General features: G+C 41.2%; 1 protein-coding gene across 1 annotated transcript in view; it reads right to left on the reverse strand.

Annotated features, from left to right (window-relative positions):
- LOC122814888 (zinc finger protein 25-like) overlaps positions 1–18,064 on the reverse strand; it is an 84,602-nt gene extending 66,538 nt beyond the window's left edge. The window contains exon 1 of the mRNA XM_044087158.1: positions 17,901–18,064. Coding sequence (XP_043943093.1) covers positions 17,901–17,912 — 12 coding nt within the window. The 5' untranslated portion in view covers positions 17,913–18,064. The remainder of the gene's footprint in view (positions 1–17,900) is intronic.
- Positions 18,065–20,819: the final 2,755 nt, after the last annotated feature.

Below are 20,819 nucleotides of genomic sequence, written 5' to 3' on the forward strand. Positions count from 1 at the left end.
TTATATTGGTACCTCTTCTATAGACTACTCTTGGGCAAGCCCCTAGCTTGTTCGATAAGAAAGAGTCACTATTGATGAGGTACCAGTTCTTACAAATGGAAGACCATATTAGTTTAGATTCCATGTTGAAGGTAGAAATGAAGCTAGTTGGAAATTTCTTGTCCCCCTTCTTCACTATTCTTTTATCTAATCTGTTGTAGATTTCGATACTTCCATCACTTCTACAATATCAGATGACATAACGGGTACATCCATTTGCATGTTTTCATCCAAAAGTGGCTTGTAGAAGCCAGTGGATCTTTAGTGTCAACTTCTTCAATGATCATGTCAACAAGGGTTACTGGGTACCCTCTGTTGGTAAATAGATCTCTCAAGAAATTGCATTCCTTTTGAAAAGCTGTGTAAGTACTGCACATTCTCACCTCTGACCACCTGTCCTGATTTGATGGAGCGTTTTGTTTATAAGGGTGGAAACTAGAAAAGTGCAGTAATGAATTGCAATAAGTTGGTTTTCTGAAAAATCTAAACTTTTCTCTTGTTGAATCTTTGACCAGTTTGACATCTTGTGTATCTATCTCATTCATGGAAAAATGGTGAGTAAATTTAAGGAAAGAGGTTTTTTACTTGATATACTAGCGTTTCACGGCTTCGTAATAGTATAAAAATGTCATCAAGATACCTTGTATAAAAAGTCAAGTGATGTTTAAATTCAGGATGATCCAATATGAACTCTTTTTCCAAAAGCCATGAAGAGATTTGCCACACTTGTACCACAGGGGACCCCACTTTGTTTTTGAAGATAATGTGTTTTGTCAAAATGAAGAAGTTGGAACTTAGGATTATATTTAATAGTTCAACTAAATCAATATCATTCTGTGGAGCTCCAAGATCTTTCAGCAGAAGTCCTATCCACTCAGTGGCTTCCTGGTGTGGAATAGAAGTGGAGATCCACTACATCGATGGTTAGGAAGTTGTTTCTTGAGTCATATTCGATGTTATTAATGCTAGATAAGAGACCAGAGTCCCTTGCATACAACTGGAATCAATGTGATATATTTAGCAAGGATATTGTCAATCAGTCTAGCAGAAGGATGGGTCATTGAAGACCTACCATCGATTAAGGCTCTCATCGGGGGTTCCCAAGATCTTTATGGATCTTGGGAATCGGTACTTTTGGGAATCGATGTCTATGAAGTTTGACATCTATTTTACCTGCTAAAAACAGGTCTCTGTAGTAGCCTCTATTTCTTTTGTAGGTCAGATTCATCTCATTAAGGGAAGATGGACTGTACGCTGGAGAATCCAAGACAATGGACATTTTTTCAACATATTTCCAATTATCCAGAATTACCAGTCCACCCCATTTGTCAGGCTTAATGACTCGAACAGGAAGTTGGCTGAGGTGGTTCAAAGCTTGACTTTGCTCCTTAGTTATATTAAACATGGAAGAGTTGTTGTTATATCTACCAGGCCTGAACAGGTGTCTCAAATCAACTTCACATGCTTTTTCAAAATTGAGTAAACTTGTGTGGAGAGGTGGGTTGAACACACTGGACAGTTTTAACCCAGTGTGGGGGACATGGTTTTCATTGTTATAAAGCACATCTAGATTGAGCCTTCTAACAAAACATTTCAAATCCATGATTGTTTCAGTTAAATTACAATGCCTGCTCGGAATAAATGTATTGCCAAGACTCAGTAATTCAATCAAGTCAAGATCAAGCAATATTTCTGAAAAGTTATAAATTTTAAAGTCACCTTTCGTGTTGGATAAAATTGCAGGCCCTGAGGCATCTGAGGGTTGGATAAAGAATTCTCCAATAACCCAAGCGACTACACATTCTGCACTCTCTTCTTGTTCTGAGGATATCTCTGTGGCTGTGGCCCTAGAAAATGATTGCTGTTCTTTCTTGATCTATTATTCTTGAAAGAATTATTCGAGTAGTGATTCCTACCGTTGTTAAAATTCTTTTCATTTAGTCTGTTGCTACGTCTTATTCCATTGCTTGGACCTTCTCCAGTGTCTTCCCTTGTAAAGTCATCATCTGAAAATACCATCTGATCATTGGGGCAGGAGGGTCCGCTGTGGGGTCTCCAGTAGGAGCCTCTCTTGACTTAGAAACTTGTAGTTTGGGATAGGCTTGATTTTGTTGATATGCTGTTCTATCCCTTACCAGTTTCTTGGACTAATTTTGTTTTAGTTTCAATAGTAAAGAGTCTATGCTGTTGAAAATACGATTTGTTATAATGTAGAAAGTCAATATCAGATTTAATGACATCATCAGTATATTGATTTCCGTTGTGAGTTTATTGATAATTCTGTATATTTTTTTTTCTTTAACTTGTTAAGTAGTAGTTAGCGGAGCTTTTCTCCTCGGGCCTCCACTGAAAATGGACATGTATCCAGTTGGACTAGCCCGGTTAACAAATATAAAATAAATAAATAAATATATATATATATATATATATAGATATACACACATATACATACATATACACACACACACACACACACACACACACACACACACACAATACATATATATATATATATATATATATATATATATATATATATATATAAAAAACGTGTGTGTGTGTTAGTAATGTACTTCAAGAATTCCCAATGCGGCAATTTGCTTTAGCAGCTCTAACTATGGCTTTGGACCAACCAATGAACTCTACAAATGATTTATTGGGCTTTGATGACAAGAAAGAACTTAAGAAATGGTGTCAGTGAATGACTTTTATATCCAGATGTCCCAACATCAGTAGGAAAGGCAAGATGAACATGAAATGAACCGGGTCTTTAAAGTATCCAGAGCTGTGATATGCCTAATAAGTGTTAGTGTTCTCTTCTTCCCAGTGTATCCTCCAAGATGAACAGATAGCATCAGATAAAGAGGCGGAGTGAGCTACATGTCAAATGACTCAGAAGCAGGGTTGCGTGGATCAGTGTCCTTTTCAGATATAATATAGGCATCCAAAGGTGATGGGTGTGCATGAGGACATAAACCAAAAATGTGCCAAAAATGTACTTTTTATTTGCACTGCCCCAAGTGATGGGTAGGTATGGTGTTAAGCAAAGGAATGCAGAAGGTCAGATGGTAGTGGATTTTGTGAAAAGGATGGACATGGCTGTGATGAATATGTATTTTAACAAGAGGGAGGAGCATAGGGTGACATACAAGAGTGGAGGAAGATGCACACAGGTGGATTATATCTTATGTAGAAGGGCCAGTCTGAAGGAGATTGGAGACTGTAAAGTGGTGGCAAGGGAAAGTGTAGTTAGGCAGCATAGGATGGTGGTTTGTAGGATGACACTGGTGATCAAGAAGAGGAGGATGAGTGTGAGGACAGCACCAAGGATCAAATGGTGGAAACTGAAAAAGGGTAATTATGAGGTGATGTTCAGGAAGAGTTAAGACAGGCACTGGGTGGCAGTGAAGAGTTACTGAATATCTGGGTAACTACAGCAGAGCTAGTAAGAGAGATGGGTAGAAAGGTGCTTGGTGTGACATCTGTAAAGAGGAAGGATGACAAGGAGACATGGTGGTGGAATGAAGAAGTACAGGAGAGTATACAGAGAAAGAGGTTGGCAAAGAAGAAGTGGGATTGTCAAAGAGATGAAGAAAGTAGACAAGAGTATAAGGAGATGAGGTGCATGGCAAAGAGAGAGGTGGCGAAGGCTAAGGATAAGGCGTATGAAGAGTTGTATAAAAGGTTGGACACTAAGGAGGGAGAAAAGGACCTGTACCGATTGGCTAGACAGAGGGACTGAGCTAGTAAAGATGTGCAGCAGGTAAGGGTGATAAAGGATAATGAGGGAAATGTACTCACAAGTGAGGAGAGTGTGTTGAGCAGATGGAAATAGTACTTTGAGGGGTTGATGAATGAATAGAATGAGAAGGAGAGAAGGTTGGATGATGTGCAGATAGTGAATCATGAAGTGCAGTGGATTAGCAAGGAGGAAGTAACGATAGCTATGAAGAGGATGAAGAACGGAAAGGCTGTTGGTCCAGATGACATACCTGTGGAAGCATGGAGGTGTTTAGGTGAAATGGCAGTAGAGTTTTTAAACTAGATTGCTTAATGAAATCTTGGAAAGTGAGAGGATGCCTGAGGAATGGAGAAAAAGTGTTTTGGTACCAATTATTAAGAATAAGGGTGATGTGCAGAGCTGTAGTAACCACAGAGGGATTAAACTGATCAGTCACAGCATGAAGTTATGGGAAAGAGTAGTGGAAGCTAGGTTAAGAAGGGAGGTGATGATTAGTGATCAACAGTATGGTTTCATGCCAGGAAAGAGCACTACAGATGCGATGTTTGCTCTGAGAGTGTTGATGGAGAAGTACAGAGAAGGTCAGAAGGAGTTGCGTTGTGTCTTTGTGGAGTTAGAGAAAGCATATGACAGAGTGCCTAGAGAGGAGTTGTGGTATTGTATGAGGAAGTCGGGAGTGTCAGAGAAGTATGTAAGAGTGGTACAGGATATGTACGAGGGTAGTGTGACAGCGGTGAGGTCAGCGGTGGGAGTGATGGATGCATTTAAGGTGGAGGTGGGATTACATCAAGGATCAGCTCTGAGCCCTTTCTTATTTGCAATGGTGATGGATAGGTTGACAGACGAGATCAGACAGGAGTTCCCGTGGACTATGATGTTTGCAGATGACATTGTGATCTGTAGTGAGAGTAGGGAACAGGTGGAGGAGACCCTGGAGAGGTGGAGATATGCTCTAGAGAGAAGAGGAATGAAGGTCAGCAGGACTAAGACAGAATATATGTGTGTGAATGAGAGGGAGGATAGAGGAATGGTGAGGATGCAGGGAGTAGAGGTGGCAAAGGTGCATGAGTTTAAGTACTTGGGATCAACAGTTCAGAGTAATGGTGAGTGTGGAAGAGAGGTGAAGAAGAGAGTACAGGCAGGATGGAGTGGGTGGAGAAGAGTGTCAGGAGTGATTTGTGACAAACAAGTACCAGTAAGAGTGAAAGGGAAGGCCTACAAGAGGGTAGTGAGACCAGCTATGTTATATGGGTTGGAGACAGTGGCATTGACAAAAAGTTAGAAGTTTGAGCTGGATGTGGCAGAGTTAAAGATGTTAAGATTTGCACTGGGTGTGACGAGGGTGGACAGGATTAGGAATAAGTACATTAGAGGGTCAGCCCAGGTTGGAAGGTTTGGAGACAAAGCCAGAGAGGCACGATTACGTTGACTTGGACATGTGCTGAGGAGGGATGCTGAGTATACTGGGAAAAAGATGCTAAGGATGAAGCTACCAGGTAACAGGAAAAGAGGAAGGCCTAAGATAAGGTTTATGGATGTGGTGAGAGAGGACATGCAGGTGGTTGGTGTGACAGAGCAAGATGCAGAGGACAGGAAGAAATGGAAACAGTTGATCTGCTGTGGCGACCCCTAACGGGAGCAGCCGAAAGAAGAAGATTTGCACTGCCAGTAGTTTTGTAATTGTGTTTGGTGGTGAAGGATGCTATTTCACTGCTTATGGATGTTCAGTAAACTATTTTATGTCCTGCATATATTTTCAGTGTACTACAGGATATCATGCCTCAGAGCATGTGTATATGTTAAAGGAGAAAGTACTATTAATGTAACTAAAGCACACCTTCTGGTTAACTTCAGAGCTGCTAGAGACGTGAAGTTCAGACCTGGCCTTGAACTCCTTATAGGTTCATAGAAGGTTACTAGGCTCCTGGCCCTAGGGCCTTTAGAAGTCTAGCTATGTTATAGCCTTGCTCCCTTTTTGGCCACGTATCTACAATGCAAGTCTATGATCAGCACCTACTACCTTTATCCAAGAGGGACAGAGGTGACACCCCCAGGTTTAATGTATGATCGCTCATCCAGCTGTCCAGGTTACGCTTAAGAGTCATTAAGGAGCTCTTTTTTATGTGAAATGGGAGTTTGTTCCAGAGGAGTGGCAATCTCTGCGAGACATATCTGTCTCTCGAGCATTTCCTCCAGTAGAGCTTGTTTGAGTGTGTACCTTCAGTCTTTAAAAAATGAAGTTATAACTTTACAGTTCTAATAAATACTAATAGACAGAGAACATATATCAGTACAGATGTGTTTGCCATCATGTATGCTTCAAGATAAAATATTCTGATACCTTGTATGTAGCATGGTTTTGGAATTATTAATGCAAATATGAACAAGCAGGAATGCCTGGAGACGTCACTCAGCTGTAATAAGTTAATGTTGCAGGCTAAGTTAAGATCCCTACAGCGAGTGATCTTGCCCCATTTAACTTGCGGATGTGCAGCATTTCCATTAGGGCAAGGTCCGACACTGCTATGTAGGCCAGGCACAATTTGCCTCTCAGCAGCTTATATGATATAGAGTACAGTGACAAGGCCTGCTGTGCTTGAGGTAATTTACAGTCTGTTTTATGTTGGAGAATGGGTATTTTTTTATACTGGAATTTCAACACACTTCTCTTTTCAACAAGAATATTCTGTCCTAAGGAGGAGTTAGCTCTTATCCAGGCCACTTCTCAAAGACTACATGTTGGAGCTCATGTCAGATGTCAGACTGGGCAGCATACTAACCTAAACTAAAAAGAGATATCCTGTCCAGAGAAATTAAGAACAGGGAGTGGTAACAGGAAGCAACCCTGGTGAAGACGAACACCCACCATAAAAATGTGACATGATGATAGTAATGCAGACATGAATGATATTGTGTTCTTAAAGGGTCAGATAGCATGAAGCTATATCCACAAAACCCCAGACTTCTGCAGGACCTCCCAAACCAAGCCTTCTTGAAGTTCATAAAACTAAAAGTAGACGGGATTAATAAACTCCTACAACCCTCAAACTATGCAAAACATAACAAAAGCCAGAATGTTACATGCTTTGACGGAATCTGCCTTTATCCCTTCTGAGTCTCAGGTATAAAAGGAAAGTGGAGTCTTGTATCCAGAACTAAGCTGAATAAGATCCCACTATGGTTGGGACACGCACTGGTCTCTGTTCACAAAACCTGTCAAGTGTCTTCAGTATCCTTGTGGAGGGTTCCTAACACTGCAGGGATTTCAGCTACACTGACAGTCTACAATTACACAGATATTTCAGATGCTCTATGTGATAAGAGGGCACATTTACTGAATAATGTTATTTATAAAAGTCACTTCCACTTCTTCATCTCCTCAGCAGTAGTCAGTACTTCCCCACTCACTCATTGGGAAGTCTAAGTGAGGTTCTTCCTTCTTCTCATGCAGTTTAAATGGTTTGAGCCCATCCAATAATATTTTTCCATGTCCCTAACAAAACTCCTCCCTTGACAGAGCTTTCTCTTTTGGTAACTGCTGTCTCTGTGGTCTTCCGGACCTGGTCTTACAGCTGATCTGAATAAAAAGACTTGCTATAAGCAGAAATCAGAAGGTTACCTACTTCAACATGTCATCTTCACTGGTACCTACCAACAGGAGCTAAGGGTACTGATCATGCATCAATTGTAGTCCCTTATTCCTGTCTCAGTGAATGAGATTTTGAATGTGGTTCATCTAAATTCCAACCCCCCACCCTTCACTCAGAACACAGTAAAAGTATTTTAGGAGGTATAAACTGAGTTCATCTTGTACAGAAGCCTCCAGCAAACATTTCCAACAGACTTTAGGTGCTTATCTTTTCTCCCAGGCCTGTTTGACCAATGCCCGAGTGGTAAATCCAAGTCATCACTGTGTGCCAATTCTTTCTCTTCACCCAAGTGCCAAAAACATGAAGTCTCACATCTGATGACAAACTCACCTTTGGCTCTAGTAACAAATACTATGTTTGTTTCCTTCTCTTCAGAAGAGTTGTTCGATACGACCATACTTACATACAGCAATCCACGATATGCATAGATTAGCAACTCATTGACAAAGTTTAGACCCAGGAGGACTTTCTGACCAATTTCTTCTCTCAAGATATCTCCATAATTACCCACATGAAAAATTATATGCCCCACTAAGCCTACAGTCAAAAAGTAGTACCACTTCAAGCACTTTATCCCCTTCTCCAAGATGTTTTGACTACTGGGTGTAGCCGTTTACTGCATTTGTAAAGTTCAACTTCATCTGCACTGAGACAACCTTCTTGTCTACTGGGAAAACTCCAGCTGGACAGCCATGAGCTGAAGATTTATAAGGATCTCTACAGCCAATAAGGACCTTGTTGAGGATCCACTACAGTACAGCACCAAGGCCAAAAATGATAAGGAATTCTGGTTGTAAACCCATTTGGTGCATAAAGAAGAATCTGACTGCATCCAGCACTTAGTTTTTTCACTTTTTATGACAGATCAAGCTGCTTCTACACCAAAGAGGTGATGTTCCACCTCCCTAAATCCACTCTCTAATGCCATGACCTAGGGTACCAAATTCCATCCTGCCCAAGTTTGCCCCCAGCTGGCACTGTACTCACCTACCACCCTTCACCCATCAAGTGATGGCCCTAAGTAGTCATTCTGAGCACAGCCTGGCTAAGTCATATTGGTGGGCCAAATTACCAGGCACGCACCAACAGACACCACACAGGCAGTGCCCCATGGGTTATTTCCTACCACCAACAGACACCACAAAGACAGTGCCCCAAAGGTTATTTCGTACCACCAACAGAGACCACACAGTCAGTGCCCCATAGGTTATTTCCTACCACCAACAGATGCCACACAGGCAGTTCACCACGGGTGACTTCCTACCACCAACAGACACCACACAGACAGTGCACCAGGGGTTATTTCCTACCACCAATAGATACCACAAGCAGTGCACTAGGAGTTATTTCCTACTATCTTTAATGCAGGCAGGTTTTTGTTGACTGATTTTTCATTACAATAATATTTTTGTGGACCATGTTTTTACCTACCCAGCTTATTCCCACATCTGCTCACCAAGGGAGACCTCACATTGAGTAAAAGCGTGCAGGTGACTTAGCTTTTTATGTTCAGTTAGGCATACAAGCCCTTCCTACTGTGACACAGATTAGAGACATTAAGAAATCCTTTGGGATGGGTAACTATACCAAATGAAGGCACAGTTTGGGGGCAGCTGGCACTGGACCTCAATGTCTGAGTACTACCAAAACTGGCTTTTAACATACAGTGGCTGATTCTTACAGAAGTCCTCTCTAAGAAACTACTTGTCCCCTGTGAATGGCAAAAGTTCTTCTCACCTTTTACATATCTTCACCACAAACACCACCCAAAGAATACACAATCAAATCAATCTTAATTATTGAAGATACCAAGCTGGATGGAACAATGATGAACCATCAACAGGTTTTCTTACTTCAGTGTTACCGATTCATGATAACAACCTGGAGAAGAATCTGCAAGGATAGGTTTAAACATTTCAAAAATTTGGTGTCATCCAGAGCAAGATCATGGTGTGGCCCTACACAGAGTAATGGATTTGCCCCCCACAACAACCCCCCGCAGCTTGTTTGCCTCCCTCAAGTACCATAAACACTGTTCAAAACTGTCAGTGTGCATATTATTTTTTTCTTTAGTTTTGAAAAGGAGACAGAGATGTCAGTTTCATCTAAAACTTTTAATTTATTTATCCTGTGTAGATTAGTAGCGCCTTTTCAGGGGACACCCTTGGTGGTATTTATACTAATAGGGGAAATCTGGCCAGGGAATCGGGGAACTTAAGTCAAGTGAATGTAAAAGATCTCACAGCATCTGCCACCAATGCGTGCACATGGGGCGTCACTTTAACGGCTCATGTGAAGGAGAAAACGCTCAGGGGTACAGCACCCCCCTTAAAATGCACTGCAGTGTCAGCAATCTATCTACATGATGTGGGAATAGAACCCACAGCCTTCTACACTAAAGGCGAGTATGCTACCTGTTGTGTTACTAACATTGCTTTCAAACTTTATAACACAAACTATACCCCTCAGCCTCTTACAGCAAAAAAATCTGAATGAAGCCATAAATAATGGGAGACAAAGGCCGAAAAATAGGGACACTTTAAACTTAGCAATTTGATAGAATAACATGTTTTACATTAGCATAAATGTTCTGAAGGGTATGAACTCAAACTCAAAATGTCTGTGATTATTTTTTTATCTTGAACACTTGATGATGTGCCAGAAAAAAAACACAATTTTATGAGAAAAAGACCAAAAACATGAGGCAAAATCTGGACATTCTGCGAAAATCAGTACAGTTGAGAGGTATGACATAAACATTGATGGCCATTTGTTAAATAAAACAGTTACACACTGAAAACAAACTTACCATGATTAACAGTAAACTTCTCTTCCATTTAAACTCACATTCATTAAAAAAGCACCCAGCCAGTTGCAGATTAAGTGTACCAACTGACCCTGGGCTGTTTTCAGACCATGGGCTCATTTGCATACAATTTTTAGGACCATGCATATGTTGTTATTTGAGCCAGCTTTCTGATTTAACGTAAATTCATCAACTTTTATTAGAGTGTATTTTAAATTTGAAGTTTTGAACTTTTTTTCTATTAAGCAGTAAAACAAAATGTAAAAAACAAATGGTAAAAGTGCCAAACTCAGAACATTTCAATGAACTAGTAGCTGGTGCAGAGGATTCAGGCTCTTGTCTCCTGTAGCCAAAGTACAGGGCTCGAGTCTGAGCAAGTCACCTAACTAACCTGCTATTCTTTACTCCATTTCTCTCTCACTCACACACACTAAAAGCACAGAAGAGTTAGCACGTCACATTAACCTTTCGTTCACTATATCATTTTAATCTTCCACTGTATTTTTTTAAACAGAAAAAACGCCATTCATTTCCAATGATATACACAGTTAAATGAACAGATTCAAGGTGTACAATTTTCATTTCTGTAATAATAACAAAAACTATATTATTTTCACAATCATACTTTGCCCAGACTGTACTGATCACATCAGAAGCTTTCAATAAGTGCTTACTGATCCCTTTGTATCCAGCTGGATACATTTATTTATTTATTATTTATTTAAATTTGTTGACCGGGAGTGTCCGACTGGACGTAGGTCCATTTTCAGCGGAGGCCCGGGGAGAAAAGCTCAACAGTTAAAATAAACAGACAGTAGTTACATTGGATTACAATATATAAAAAAGAAATAAAAATAAATTGCTTTAGACACACAGACCAAGTTATTTTGGAAGGGAAAGGACAGAATGGTTCCTTTTTTTCTCTTTATCACAAAGATTTTGGTTAATGCTGTCGTATGCATTATTTAAAGCCAAAGTCAAGCTAAATAAATAAAAGTTGTGTATTCCCACATTCCTCCACAATCCATCCATATCCATCTTGGGACTATAGGCCCATAAAAGAACAGCATTTGTTAAAATAACATATATATAGACATTCCTAGATATCTTTTCAAGCCCCAAACCAAATAATGGCGATAATGCCAGTAAAGTTTCAAACCAATAAAGAAGTTCTGGTATTTTACCTTCATATATGCAAATGTTTTGAAATAATGAATATTAACTGCGTATAGTATTAATCTACTGTAATCTGCAGTTGATAATCTAATAGGGACCTATCTCACACACACACACACACACACACACACACACACACACACACACACACACACACACACACACACACACACACACACTCAGCCTGAAACTTGTACCTGCATAATGCTACCAAAAATTCTAAAGCTGCTGCTGTGCGCTGAAAATCGTAAAGCTGCTGCTACTATTTCAAAGTAACTGCGGAGAGCATTCACTGAAAATGCTAAAGCTGCTGCGTTTAGGAAAATCAAATCTTGCATGTTGCTCTGCATGCAAATATCTGTAATATCCTATGGCACACACACACAGATGGAACATGCAGAGTGCATCTGTACATTTAAAGTAATATAAAAAAATTTTAATTAATATAGGAAACTTTTATTTTACTGTTTTAATGAAATCAATGTTGTGACCGGGTCCCCTCAGCCAGCAGGACCTAGGCAGCTACCTAGGTTGCCTAGTGTTGGACCCATATCTGATGTCGTCCATCGTGCAGCAATCCAAGGAATCAGCATTTTATAGACATTAACCTTTTACTTTATCAGGATCCTTATTTTTACCCATGTGATCCAACCCCATGTCTGCTAACTATCAAGCCTCTGCAGACTCATTCTGTTACTCTACAGAATTATGTCAGAAAAGTAAGAAGGGTGAGAGATGTTCACAGCAAATATCATTCAAGTAATAATGAGAGTTGCTTTTGCCCTCATCAGCATTTTGGCAGTGTCAGCACCTGTATGGGGGCACGTAATCTGCATCACTGCCGAGGCCCACAGTGTCTTCCCTTTCCTCACTGCACGCTTCTACATAGCTATGCTGAAGGCTACCACAAAGAGATGGCCAGTGAGCTTAACACCCACCCTCCCATGCCTCACCTTTGTGCTGCCAACCCTCCTCCAAGGGACTGCGACATTGACTCCTGTTGTGCCCCCCCCCAGCTCCATAAAACCTCTAAGCTGCTACTTGAACTCGGGTCACCCGGCCTACAGTTAGAGACTTATTCCTCTGCACTACATCTGCTAGGCTCTTAGGATTCAACAACTTAACCATATCACTTAATGCCTGTCTGTAGCTAGCACCACATCAATGCCTGTCAGCAGCGAGCACCACATCAATGCCTGTCTGCAGCGAGCACCACATCAATGCCTGTCTGCAGCGAGCACCACATCAATGCCTGTCTGCAGCGAGCACCACATCAATGCCTGTCTGCAGCGAGCACCACATCAATGCCTGTCTGCAGCGAGCACCACATCAATGCCTGTCTGTAGCCAGTACCATATCAGTGCCCCTCTGTAGTCAGTACCATATCAGTGCCTGTCTGTAACCAGTACCATATTAATGCTCGTCTGTAGCTAGCACCATATCAATGCTTTCTGCAGCCAGTATAATATCAGTGCCCCTCTGTAGTCAGTACCATATCAGTGCCTGTCTGTAGCTAGCACCACATCAATGCCTGTCTGTAACCAGTACCATATTAATGCCTGTCTGTAGCTAGTACCACATCAATGCTGTCTGTAGCCGGTATATCAGTGCCCCTCTGTAGTCAGTACCATATCAGTGCCTGTCTGTAACCAGTACCATATTAATGCTCATCTGTAGCTAGCACCATATCAATGCTTTCTGCAGCCGGTATAATATAAGTGCCCCTCTGTAGTGAGTACCATATCAGTGCCTGTCTGTAACCAGTACCATATTAACGCCTGTCTGTAACCAGTACTATATCAATGCTGTCTCTAGCTAGCACCATATCAATGCTGTCTCTAGCTAGCACCATATCAATGCTGTCTCTAGCTAGCACCATATCAATGCTGTCTGAAGCTAGCACCATATCAATGCCGTCTGAAGCTAGCACCATATCAATGCTGTCTGAAGCTAGCACCATATCAATGCTGTCTGAAGCTAGCACCATATCAATGCTGTCTGTAGCCGGTACCATATCAGTGCCCCTCTGTAGTCAGTACCTTATAAGTGCCTGTCTGTAACCAGTACCATATTAATGCCTGTCTGTAGCTAGCACCATATCAATACTGTCTGTAGCCGGTACCATATCAGTGCCCCTCTGTAGTCAGGACCATATCAGTACCTGTCTGTAACCAGTACCATATTAATGCCTGTCTGTAGCCAGTACCATATCAGCGTCCCTCTGTAGTCAGTACCATATCAGTGACTGTCTGTATCTAGCACCATATCAATGCTATCTGTAGCCGGTACCATATCAGTGCCCCTCTGTAGTCAGTACCATATCAGTGACTGTCTGTAGCTAGCACCATATCAATGCTGTCTGTAACCGGTACCATATCAGTGCCCCTCTGTAGTCAGTACCATATCAGTGCCCCTCTGTAGTAAGTACCATACCAGTGCCTGTCTGTAACTAGTACCATATTAATGCCTATTTGTAGCTAGCACCATATCAATGCTGTCTGTAGCCGGTACCATATCAGTGCCCCTCTGTAGTCAGTACCATATCAGTGCCTGTCTGTAACCAGTACCATATCAATGCCTGTCTGTAGCTAGCACCATATCAATACTGTCTGTAGCCGGTACCATATCAGCGCCTCTCTGTAGTCAGTACCTTATCAGTGCCTGTCTGTAACCAGTACCATATTAATGCCTGTCTGTAGCTAGCACCATATCAATGCTGTCTGTAGCCGGTACCATATCAGTGCCCCTCTGTAGTCAGTACCATATCAGTGCCTGTCTGTAACCAGTACCATATCAATGCCTGTCTGTAGCTAGCACCATATCAATGCTGTCTGTAGCCGGTACCATATCAGCGCCTCTCTGTAGTCAGTACCTTATCAGTGCCTGTCTGTAACCAGTACCATATTAATGCCTGTCTGTAGCTAGCACCATATCAATGCTGTCTGTAGCCGGTACCATATCAGTGCCCCTCTGTATTCAGTACCATATCAGTGCCTGTCTGTAACCAGTACCATATCAATGCCTGTCTGTAGCCAGTACCATATCAGCGCCCCTCTGTAGTCAGTACCATATCAGTGACTGTCTGTATCTAGCACCATATCAATGCTATCTGTAGCCGGTACCATATCAGTGCCCCTCTGTAGTCAGTACCATATCAGTGACTGTCTGTATCTAGCACAATATCAATGCTACCTGTAGCCAGTACCATATCAGTGCCCCTCTGTAGTCAGTACCATATCAGTGACTGTCTGTAGCTATCACCATATCAATGCTGTCTGTAACCGGTACCATATCAGTGCCCCTCTGTAGTAAGTACCATACCAGAGCCTGTCTGTAACTAGTACCATATTAATGCCTATTTGTAGCTAGCACCACATCAATGCTGTCTGTAGCCAGTACCATATCAGTGCCCTTCTGTAGCCAGTACCATATCAGTGCCTGTCTGTAACCAGTACCATATTAATGCCTGTCTGTAACCAGTACCATATCAATGCTGTCTCTAGATAGCACCATATCAATGCTGTGTCTAGCTAGCACCATATCAATGCTGTGTCTAGCTAGCACCATATCAATGCTGTGTCTAGCTAGCACCATATCAATGCGGTGTCTAGCTAGCACCATATCAATGCTGTCTCTAGCTAGCACCATATCAATGCTGTCTCTAGCTAGCACCATATCAATGCTGTCTGTAGCCGGTACCATATCAGTGCCCCTCTGTAGTCAGTACCATATCAGTGCCTGTCTGTAACCAGTACCATATCAATGCTGTCTGTAGCCGGTACCATATCAGTGCCCCTCTGTAGTCAGTACCTTATCAGTGCCTGTCTGTAACCAGTACCATATTAATGCCTGTCTGTAGCTAGCACCATATCAATGCTGTCTGAAGCCGGTACCATATCAGTTCCCCTCTGTAGTCAGGCCCATATCAGTGCCTGTCTGTAACCAGTACCATATCAATGCTGTCTGAAGCCGGTACCATATCAGTGCCCCTCTGTAGTCAGTACCATATCAGTGACTGTCTGTAGCTAGCACCATATCAATGCTGTCTGTAACCGGTACCATATCAGTGCCCCTCTGTAGTCAGTACCATATCAATGCTGTCTGTAGCCGGTACCATATCAGTGCCCCTCTGTAGTAAGTACCATACCAGTGCCTGTCTGTAACTAGTACCATATTAATGCCTATTTGTAGCTAGCACCACATCAATGCTGTCTGTAGCCAGTACCATATCAGTGCCCTTCTGTAGTCAGTACCATATCAGTGCCTGTCTGTAACCAGTACCATATTAATGCCTGTCTGTAGCTAGCACCACATCAATGCTGTCTGTAGCTGGTACCATATCAGTGCCCCTCCGTAGTCAGTACCATATCAGTGACTGTCTGTATCTAGCACCATATCAATGCTATCTGTAGCCGGTACCACATCAGTGCCCCTCTGTAGTCTGTACCATATCAGTGACTGTCTGTAGCTAGCACCATATCAATGCTGTCTGTAACCGGTACCATATCAGTGCCCCTCTGTAGACAGTACCATATCAATGCTGTCTGTACCCAGTACCATATCAGTGCCCCTCTGTAGTAAGTACCATACCAGTGCCTGTCTGTAACTAGTACCATATTAATGCCTATTTGTAGCTAGCACCACATCAATGCTGTCTGTAGCCAGTACCATATCAGTGCCCTTCTGTAGTCAGTACCATATCAGTGCCTGTCTGTAACCAGTACTGCTGGCACTATATGGAATGCTATACACTTTAACCTTTGATACCATATCCAGTTCTGATGTACCTATCTTAGAAATTACCTTAGACTCTTAAAATGGTGCTGCAGTATGTGACAAAAAGATAAAGGGATCATTTGGTTTAACCAAGCAAAATACACTACTCCAGAAATGGCACTCACCAGTAACAGGTAATGTAGCCCTGTGAGGTCACAGCATTTACTAATAATGTAACAAAGGGAAAAATAATGTAAGAAGGGAATGTGTATTTCTTTTGTAGTTTGTCTTATCCTCATACAAAAGCGCTGTTAACTTATTTAACTGTATGGCAAAAAGCAGTATTTAAACTGTTTTACACTGTATAGCAATGTTTCACTGAAGTGATGTTCCTGAAAGTGAGGTTTTCTTTACTAAGATTGCCTTTTACTTCAAATCAGTTGAAAAACTACTTTCTAAATTAAGCATCTTCAAAACTTTAGATTTCCTAACCAGACTTACTTAGTGCCAAATGCCCACTGACAGCACCCTTCGGATTTTAAATTCTACATGCTTTTGCCAAATTCTGAAAAGGCCTGTAATTGTATGGGTTCATCTCTTCCTTATTTACTGTGTTCTTCCACCACTGACTTTCAAAACTGCAATCTGTGTTAACACAGCACAGAAGAAAATGAGATGCTGCAAGCATTTTCCTGTATTTGTGGGTTTGATTCCTTATGACTCCATTTTCACGGTCTCTCTCACTTCTAAACTAATTATTTAACCATGTAATTATTTTAGGTCATTACCAAAAAGAAGGATATGAATGACCACATTTACTTGGTTAAATGAACTAAAAAAAAATTTTTTTCAGCCATTTTCCTGTGATCACCTTGTATGCACAGAATGTTGATAATGAAATATCCACCACAAAACACACAGCTTTAAAACTTCTGCTGTCAAGAATGTTTGTCCACAGTCTGTGCTGTGCTCACATGTTTTAATGGCAATCAGAGAAATTGTTAAGTTAGCAAAAGAGCAAGCATGCGGTGTACAATAGTTGCACATGAAGCAGGTATGAGTGAGTAGTTTTACCACATCACTCTTAACAAACTTCCTGTTTATCCTTCTATTAAAGCATGTGTTACGAAAAGCTAACTCCTAAATGTCACTTTTAAGGCAGGGTCTTCCTATTATGTATATATGCAAGGGTGGAAAAGTTCAAGACTCACAAAATAATATTTAATTTATTTTTTGTTTAGATTATTTTGTTAAATTTTAATTTTAGGGTCTTCTGGAAGGTTTTCCCACAATACAAGCAAATACCTTGCATAAGGGAGGATCTCTTCCGTCTACAGGGGCACGGAGGGATGAAGTACTATTTTTCATTAGACAAATTTGCTACAATTCTACAAACACGATATTTTTTCATCCCATTTTAAAACACAAGCACATATGACTCACTGCAGTTTGGAAACAGTAAATACAGGACAATTAGCCCCAGTGAAAGTATACCTCCTTTAATGTCTGGAAGACAGCACAGGGAATAAAAGCTGTGAACTGCTAACAAAACTGTTTCCTGTAGTCCAGGATCTGATTGTCTCAGCCTGCCACTGCCACCTGTGTGACTGAGAAGATCACTTAACCAGACAATGCTCCTGGGTTTCTCCCAAACAGGGACATTTGTGTCCAGTGGGCTTATATGGTTATCAAATAAAATGTTAAGCATGCCCAGCCTTTCACTTTACTTTAACCAGATGTCATATTCAGTGAGCTCTTAAACTTCACCTACCTCCAGCTTCATGCTTCTGTTTCAGACTCAAAGATCAGATTACATTCTTCAGAAACACAATCCAAGGCTTCTTCCAGAAATCAGATCCACCAGCACAACAGATAAATATCCAGAATACATTTTTGGCAACTTTCTATAAGACAGCAAGCAAACAATCAAAAATGTTCGCCTATTCCTTATTTCCTGTCCATCACTGAAATAAGTCCCCAACTGCAGTATGTAAATCTCCTCATTAATATGTATAGAATGGGACAGGCACAAAGGTGGGGGTTGAAGAAGGTATCAACCTACAGTGTCAGAGCTCAACATTACTAAAGGATTTTGTAGTTTGATATCCCTTGTTGTCGTCACCACAATGTACTTAGTGTTTCTCAAGCTAAGGCCAGCCATCCTGCATATACCAGGCCTGTTTCACTGAGGCGCAAGAATGTCAAAGGGAAAAGCTGTGCATTAATTCACTAACTGTTTAGTACTGTTGCATGCATTAGCACACTTAATGCAGAGGTTTAACAGTCACTGAATGTGAGTATATGACTCCAGAGAAATAGTAAAGGTACAATGTGTAAAGCCAAATATTGTTTATTTCATCTGTGAATGTTACAGGATCTGGGTTTTGCTTCTGCACAATGCAGTGCAGTGTGTGTGTGTGTGTGTGTGTGTGTGTGTGTGTGTGTGTGTGTGTGTGTGTGTGTGTGTGTGTGTGTGTGTGTGTGTTTTGGGCAGGGATGTTATTACTGTACAATGCAGTGATTTTTTTTTTTTGTGACATGGGAGGGTCCAATTATTTTGACGGAGGTTTACTATGATAGAGTCTGACAGCTAATGCTGTAAGAGACCAATGTGAGTGCGTGTGATACCTCAAATGTTCAGAATTTTGCAGAATGTCCCTGATTTTGCCTCATATTTTTTACCATTTTCCCTGTAAAAGTTCTGATTTTCTGGTAAAATCATTGAGGATTGCAGTCAGCAATGCCAGACATTAGAGTTTCACACTTCTTGTTCAATCCTGTTCGGTATAGGTACAGGCAAGCATAGGAGGACTGTAGCTGACCAAGTTCGCAGACGACTGCAAACTAGGGCCATAATTGATTCTCCGTGTGATACAGACACTCTTCAGATGGGTCTCACTGAGACGGATACCTGGTGTCAAAATCATGGCCTCAAGCTAAATGCCAAAAAGTGCATATTCATCCCCTTTGGAAAAAACAAAGTACCCGTGAACTACCACATAGGTGGTAGTCCCCTAAATACAGAAAATGTAATAAGGGATCTGGGGACCCAAGTAGATAGTAATCTCTCCTTTGATAATCATATTGCCAAGGTGGTTAGAAAATCCTTCTATGTGGCCCACCTAATCACAAAAGGGTTCACATCTAGAACAAAAGAGGTTATTGTGCCTCTCTACTCATCACTCATTAGACCCATCATAGAATACAACACCCCATTTGGGATGTACCTTACAAGACACCTGCAACAGCTGGAAAGGCCACAAAATTACCTCACCAAGAGGATTACTGGCCTCAAACAGATGCCCTATGCAGCCCGACTCAAGAAACTCCAGCTGTACTCAGTTGCATACCGCTTACTCAGAGGTGATCTCTGCCTGACATACAAGGCCATGTCCAACCCAGAATTGATGGACATGCTCCACCTAAAAAAAAAAACAAATCCCAGAGAGCCACACACTCTAGAGATATAAACCTCACCACAACGATAAATAGGACATGCTGGAGGGATAGATTCCTATCCCAGAGACTCCCCATGCTTTGGAACAGGATTCCAATATACATCAGGCAGAGCCCCTCACTAACACTTTTCAAGAGAAACCTTGACGGGTGGATGGGAAACAGAAAATTTACCCACGGGATCACTGCACTAGCTCTGCTGGACAGTGGTGCAGGGAACTAATGGCTCTGCTGGACAGTGGTGCAGGGAACTAATCTAAGGGAGTGGCAAAAGCCAACACATTCTGGCTAGGCTTATAAATGCCCTTGGGCAGATAGCCTAGTACTTACCTATGAACCTATCAACCTATAATATGCATGTTGAATTAAAACATGTTTTATTAATTTTAAGTGAATTAGAGCAACATTTAAAAACTTTTCCTGGTTTTGGATCTTTGTGCCCCCTAATTATGTTTGGCTTTGCCCAGAATTATTGGGTTTACATGTTTGCACGGGCACGCATATGTGTGTGTGTGTGTGTGTGTGTGTGTGTGTGTGTGTGTGTGTGTGTGTGTGTGTGTGTGTGTGTGTGTGTGTGAAATCAGGACCCTTACACATCCTAAACAATTTAAAACAGCCACAAAAAGTACTTTAAAAGTCACTGGTTCTGCCAATTCACTCTCCCTCCTTAAACCTCCCCTACTTCCTATACCTTAATCTACTTTCTGCTCTTAACTCACTCTTCTCACTAGCTCTCTCTAATCTTCCTTGACTACTCTTTCTACAATCTTCTAAAATCTATTAAGCAAATTGCCTCAGAGAAAAATTCTATTGTAATTGTCTTGCCTTCATGCAACTACATCGTGATAAAACTGGGTTTTTGTAACTACTTACCCCAAAAACTATACTCATCTTAATGACATTTCTTTTTATACATCTTGTAATAGTTATGCTATACTACTGATTATCAACACTGCATAACATTGTATTGCTACTTCATGCCTTGTAATAATCCTGTACCATTGCTGTTTAATTCAAAATTGTATAATATGTTAGAGCTTTTCTCCCTGGGCCTCCGCTGAAAAAGGGCTCTTCAGCTCAGTCAGACAATCCCGGTCAACAAATGTAAAATAAATAAAAAATAAATAAATGTTAACACTTTGACATAGGATTGTAGGATCTACATAGCTAAGCAGTCTAGTAAACAAGAACACCTTGCTCAGTTCTCACCTTGAGGTTTCACCACTTCTATCAA

Source organism: Protopterus annectens, chromosome 11.part0 (assembly GCF_019279795.1).
Source record: "Protopterus annectens isolate FY-2018-M chromosome 11.part0, PAN1.0, whole genome shotgun sequence".
NCBI lineage: Eukaryota > Metazoa > Chordata > Ceratodontiformes > Protopteridae > Protopterus > Protopterus annectens.